General features: G+C 35.1%; 1 protein-coding gene across 1 annotated transcript; it reads left to right on the top strand.

Moving 5' to 3' along the window:
• The first annotated feature begins 2,357 nt into the window (after window positions 1-2,357).
• LOC111894444 (uncharacterized) lies at window positions 2,358-5,411 on the top strand. Its single transcript, XM_023890524.1, has 2 exons — window positions 2,358-3,325; window positions 4,289-5,411. The coding sequence occupies exons 1-2, from the start codon at window positions 2,358-2,360 to the stop codon at window positions 5,409-5,411; spliced, it is 2,091 nt and encodes a 696-aa protein (XP_023746292.1).
• Window positions 5,412-6,739: the final 1,328 nt, after the last annotated feature.

Raw genomic sequence — 6,739 nt, forward strand, 5'->3', positions numbered from 1 at the left:
TGTTACGCGGGGCGTACTAGAGTACGCGCTGCGTACTCATGCGTCATGCATAAGCGCATCCTCGGTCGAAGCATTGGAGCGACGTGGACGAACCGGAGCCTAGCATCCGAGTACGCTGGGCGTACGAGGGATCGGACCGGTGACTCCTTCTTCGGATAATACCGGGATTTAATTTAATTTATATTTAAATTAATTAACAAACTTCAAAAATTCATATCTTTCTCATACGAACTCCGTTTTCGACGTTCTTTATATCCACGCGAAGGTGAGACTACGATCTACAACTTTCGTTTAGACTCCGTCGGCTAGTTTTGAATTTATTTTTAATATTATATTTTTAATAGGTCGGGACAGGAAAAGTCCGTTAAAGTTCCATAACTTCTTCATCCGACGTCCGTTTTCGTCAGACTTTTTACCGTTGCGCTAGTATTGTTGAGCCCTTCGATTCTCATTTAGATTGTGTCGGCCAAAAGTCTTTCGATCTCTATTTCGAGTATTTAGCTGTCTACTGTTATATCTGTAACTTAGAAAAATCACAACTTCCTCATACGAAGTCAGATTTGGACGTTCTTTTTATGTACGTTTACGGTTTGATGATATCTAAAACTTTCATTTAGATACCTAAGGCCAAAAACTATTGTATTGAAACTTCGCGTTTTACGTTTATCAGTATTGCCGGTTTTTGCCGAGAATCTTCGGTTGGTCATAACTTCTTCGTTATAACTCGAATTTTAGGGATCTTTATATGTATGAAAACCTTGACACGATTCCTACTACTTTATTTAACCCAAATAAGATTTTAGGAAAGTTAAATTTTGACCTAAATTTGACTTGCGTTCCATCATAATGCCTCGAAATATCGGGTTGTCACAAAAACTGAGGGGTGTTACAGTTCCATTGATTATGTGTGGTTCATGTAATCTTGAGGAAGAGTCGAGTGATCACATTTTACTCATATGCCCATTGGCGAAAGCAGTTATGAACTCGATACTTTTTTGGTGTGAAATCTCATGTGATGGCTTTGATTCGGTAAAGGATATGTTACTTTTCATATCGCGATGGTCTAAATGCAAAAAGATAATAAATTTTTTGAACGTGATCTTATGCGGAGTATTGTGGTGTATATGGAATGATAGAAATAAAAGGGTTTTCAAAAACATTCCATTTGTACCGGCGAATATAGTGAAAAAGATAAAATCAGTAACATTCATTTGGTGCAAACATAGAGGATTGCTCAAGAACATGGACGAGAGAGTATGGAATTTAGGTCCTTTTCTTTGTTTGTAATTTTTTTTTTGTGTTTTCCTTTTCCTGTTTTGTACTATTTCCTCACAATTGTCTTGATGTGAGTTTTTAATATATTTGCCGTTTCAAAAAAATATATATTTTAAACACATAATTTAATCATAAGTTTTCTTCGGATTGAATCCAACTAACCAGACTACCTAGATTTTTGTGATTTTTTAAGTGATTCGTACACAACATCTTTTCTCTGTACACAACAAATTATGTTTTACAGGATTGTATTGTACAATATTTTAAAACATGAATTGTTGTGTATGAAAAAATATTATTATGTAGGAATCAGTTTCTTTTTTTCTATCTCGTATATAGTCAAAACACATTGTAGTTTCTAGTTTTTGTTATCATATTTACGACTTACCCTACAAACATTACCACTTCCGGAAGCTATTGCAATTGTCCTCATATCAAGGTCGCCATAGAGAGGAAAAGTCAAAGGTCAACATTGCCCTTATGACATTGTTCTGCAATTTAATTATTATTCGTAATAAGTATTAAGTATAAACGCTAATAAACATATAAAATTATAAGAAACCTAAATTTTTTTGGTCCAAGGACCTTGGATATAAAAAAAAGTTATCAAAATAAAATACAAAAAATCAACTTGACAAGGAAACATTAGTATACTCTATTAATTTCCATGGTTATTATGTACAGTATACTTAACGTTTTCCTATATTGGCCACAGCTGTCTTAATTTTTATTTAATTGGCCACAAATGTCTTAATTACTTCCAAAACCGCAAAATTCTTGTCCTCCCTCTTCCGTCTACTACTACGATTTCCGTCTACGGTTTTTTCTCATACTTCTCTGATCTTCACAATTTCTTCGGTCGGCGCTGTCTGATCAATCGGATAACAAGAGGGAGTGATTTGGGTTCTGAGTCCGCATACAGATTTCTTTTCTACTTCAACATCTGTTCTTCTTGTGCTTAGGTTTTGACGAATAATCATAGAAGGTTGGAATCAAGTTCTTTTAAGTTGCTGTTCCTGTTGCAACTTTTCGAGGATGGTCACTTTTTACATAATATAAGGGCTTATAACTCTATGTTTTCTATGACATCTTTTGGTGCAAAAGTTGATGACGAAATTAACAAAGGTCGTGGTCCATATGTGTTCAAGATTTTTGGTCAAATTTTCCATAGGATTGGTTCTTTTTGTTCAGATGATTCTTCATATCCACGTTTTTTACAGTTGTACATGTGTGATGATGAGAATGAAATATCTAATAGGTTACGTTCTTTTCATACTAACGGTGATGTAGTGTTTTCTGTGGGTGTCATTAATTCTTTGAGTCGCATGTTGGATACTCACAATGAGTATGTCTGTACCTTTAAAACAGCGAGGGATATGGCTGAATCTATGTGTTTAGATTCATATGGTGTATGCCTCTTCAATAATGTTCCTGACAGAAGATATGGACCACCTGCTCCTGGGACATTGGGTTGTATTGTCTGTGGAGATAATGTTATTGGTGCTGTTTATGATATTGTTATTTATTCCAAGTCTGGATTACCTCAACAAGTTAGCAAGTTACATCCAACATACATGCCTCTACAATATCCTTTGTTATTCCCTTACGGTGAGGATGGTTGGTCACCTAAAATGTGTATCCGTGGTGGTTCTGCGTCAGAAGAAAGAAGTTTAACTAATAACATGTATTACAGTTACCAAATTCATGAGCGGAGGGGTGTCTATTCTTTGATTTTACATGCACAACGTTTGTTTCAACAATATTTAGTGGATGCTTATACATGCATTGAGCAGTCTAGGCTTGATTACATAGAGCATCATCAACAACTGTTAAAGTCTGAGTATATTAGTGGTGTTTACGATGCCCTATCTCGAGGAGACACAGACAGTCGCGTGATCGGTAAACGTGTATTTTTGCTAGCTTCGTTCATGGGTGGTCCTAGGTATATGTACAAACACTATCAAGACGCTTTGGCTATATGTAGAGTTCATGGAAAGCCCCGATATTTCATCACTTTTACTTGTAATGTGAGATGGCCTGAATATAGAAGGTATATGGATGCTGTTGGGCAAGGTGACATACAAAATAGACCAGACATTATAGCTCGAGTATTTCACATAAAGGTCCATGCCTTTATAACCTTTCTTAAAGAGGATAAGACTTTTGGCGATGTCGAAGCATGTAAGTTATATTCATAGTATTTGTCATTGGGGTATTTGGGAGTTTTAATGACATATCAACTTTCTGGCCGCAATGTTTCCGTAAATATTTCTTTCACCTGATCTAATTTATTATAATTAACGTAAAACTATAAAATAATAGACGACAAGCAAATGTACAAATAGTAAACTATACGATATATTTCTATTTTTTTAAATTTTGCTCTTTTTTCTTTCTCTTTTATATAAAACAACAACATAAATATGTTTGTCTATAACTATAACAATATATTTCTATTTTTTTAAATTATATTTTTATGTAACTATAACAATATATTTCTATTTTTTTAAATTATATTTTTATGAATTATGATTTATTTTTAAATGACTTTAATATCCCTCAGATTAGATCCTGTAGTGAAAATGTTGATGACACCTGTATGAACTAATTATTATATAAAAATAATTATATTCATTTATTTTGTAATTGTACATCACAGAAAACATGTTACATTAGATCATTAATTCCATTCCTTTAAATGAATCAAAACATAATAAATGGATGTAATCATTCATTCCATAGTATTGTTGTTTCATTTACTTTCTTTAATCTTTACCTTTATTGCCATTATACCAGATAAATCCTTAATTTAAATGCTCAAAACAGTCAGCAACATAATTATCAACATATATTAGGTCTTGTACAGTTCCTCTATTCTATTTAAACTAATATAGTCTCATCTTTATGTAGATCTTTACACAATTGAGTTTCAGAAGAGAGGTCTACCTCATTTTCATACACTTTTATGGGTTACTCCACCTTTTAGAATATGAGAAGCTGGTGATGTTGATAGGTACATAACAGCCGAATTGCCAGATACTGCAAGTGAAGCGGACTTGTACAAGACAGTCACCACGTGCATGCTACATGGTCAATGTGGTTTACTCAATATACGTGCTCCTTGTATGCAAGATATGAAGTGCACAAAACACTTTCCAAAACCATTTCTGGAGTCCACTACTTTTGATGAGAATGGCTATGTTCGGTATAGAAGGCGGTCTAATATCAGCCATGTTCTACATAACGGTATTATAGTTGATAACGGGTATGTAGTGCCATATAATAAGCGTTTATGCAGCCGGTTTGATGCCCACATTAATGTTGAATATTGTGGATGGAACATGATGATAAAATACTTATTTAAGTACATATCTAAAGGTGTAGATCGTGTCCGTTTAACTCTTCAGAAGAGTGAAGGTCATTGTGGTGGCTCCACATCTGTTGCACCTGTTGCTTTGAACGAGATTAAGTCATTTTTGGATGGCCGATACATATGCCCGCATGAAGCAGCATGGAGGATCCTTAACTTTTCTATTCACGAACGTTATCCAGCAGTTCAAGTGCTTCCTATTCACTTGGAAGGCATGCAACCGACTATATTCAAGGAAACTGCAAGATTAGATACATTGATAGATAATCCAGACTTTGGAGTTACAATGTTGACTGAGAGGTTACATAATAACCAAAAAGATTCAAGAGGTGTCGGGCTTACATATAATGAATACCTAAGTAAGTACAAGTGGGACACCCGTGCAAAAGCATGGGTTCATAGAGCTGTAACAATTACATCAACTTCTACAACTATTGGTAGACTTGCATATGTACATCCCACCGCAGGAGAGTTGTTTTATTTGAGAATATTGCTTTCTCACCAAAAAGGATGTAAGTCTTTTGTAGATATCAGAACTGTTCGCAGGCAAACGTACTCTACTTTTCGAGATGCGTGTGATGCATTAGGTTTGACGGGTGACGACAAGGAATGGTTAACAGCCTTCCATGAAGCAGCGTTTTCAGCATCATCATCGGAACTAAGATCCTTGTTCTGTCACCTACTATTATTCTGTGAAGTTGGCACTCCTCTGTTACTATGGGAATCAACAAAGGATAAAATGGGTGACGACATTGATGGGTTTTAGCCATAAGAACTTTCCTATGTGCGCATGCAAAACCCTAATGCTTGGATCTAGGCTTTCTAATTAAACATGCTTTGAATCCAAGACTTCTAATGACTATTTAGGAATAAGAACAGTGTTAAAACAGATCTAGAATCATACCTTTGAATTCCTTGTTGATCTTGTTGTCTTGGAGCTTCTAGAGTCACAATTGTCACTCCTCTAATGGCTTACAAACACCAAATAGCAAGGAGGATGATTTGAGAGAGAGGAGAGGGGAGGAAATCGGCCAGGGTTTCTATACTTTAGATGAAGTACCGATTTCCTTATGCCATAGGGTCTATTTATACTTGTAGACTCCTTAAGGGTTACAACCTAAACCCTAATTGGATAATCTTCTCTTAAGGCTATCCAAATCTATTCCTTAGATAACTCTTGGACGATTTGAGCTATCCTTTAGGTTCTAGAATCCGTCCAATCCATATCTATATGGATTTACAGTCTAAAGTTTAACTATCAAACAATTGACAGTTTATACCCTATTATTTAATTAATCTCTTTAAGTCACCAAATTAATTCCAATTAATTCTATGACTTATAACAATATATTATTCTTTATATTATTCTCATAATATACTAATAATATTTACTCTCTCTTAATAAATCATCCTATCAAGTTGCTATGGTGAAGGCAACCCAAAAGGACCATGCACAACCGGGTCAAATACTTGCCTAATATAGTTGCAGCCTTAGACACTATTCCAACAGTCTCCTACTTGGATAAGTCTAGTAACTATATGCACAAGTACAATTCGGTTTGCAATCGTAGCTCTCAAAGACGCTGTCAAACTCTGATCTAATCAATCTTGTCCTTTAGATAAGGGATCGTACAGTCCTCTGTTAGATATCATGCTGACAATCCTATGGAATGGTTAGTCAAGCATTTAGGTTTCTCGATCTCTGATTTATTTGACCTAGAACTTAATCGAACACATCTATTCAGTTCTGACCGGGCCCGACACATAAGTCAAATCAAATCATCGAGCGTCCGAGATATCTCTTCTACCCTCTTAGGATAAAATTTACAGATAAACTTCGACTTATATGCATTTACTTATTCATTAACCAACTATACACAACAATGCGTTTTATAACACCGAGTTATTGATGCGTTTTGACATTATCAATGTACAATCAATTAACAAATAACAAACCATATATCTAGGTTTTAAGACTATATGATATTATCGTCTTGCGATCACCCTTTTATATCATATTCCATAAGGTGATTCCAGCAAGCGCGGGTTTGTTCCAATGCTCAAAACCAGTTCATAAGCACTCATGAACGTCGC

Source organism: Lactuca sativa, chromosome 4 (genome assembly GCF_002870075.4).
Source record: "Lactuca sativa cultivar Salinas chromosome 4, Lsat_Salinas_v11, whole genome shotgun sequence".
Lineage (NCBI taxonomy): Eukaryota > Viridiplantae > Streptophyta > Magnoliopsida > Asterales > Asteraceae > Lactuca > Lactuca sativa.

What these genes read in the sequence shown, in the direction of transcription:
- LOC111894444 (XM_023890524.1), top strand. Translation starts at nt 2,358, where the DNA reads ATGACATCTTTTGGTGCAAAAGTTGATGACGAAATTAACAAAGGTCGT. An exon ending in AGATGGCCTGAATATAGAAG is followed by an intron (nt 3,326 to 4,288) that starts GTATATGGATGC and finishes TGATGTTGATAG; the next exon opens with GTACATAACAGCCGAATTGC.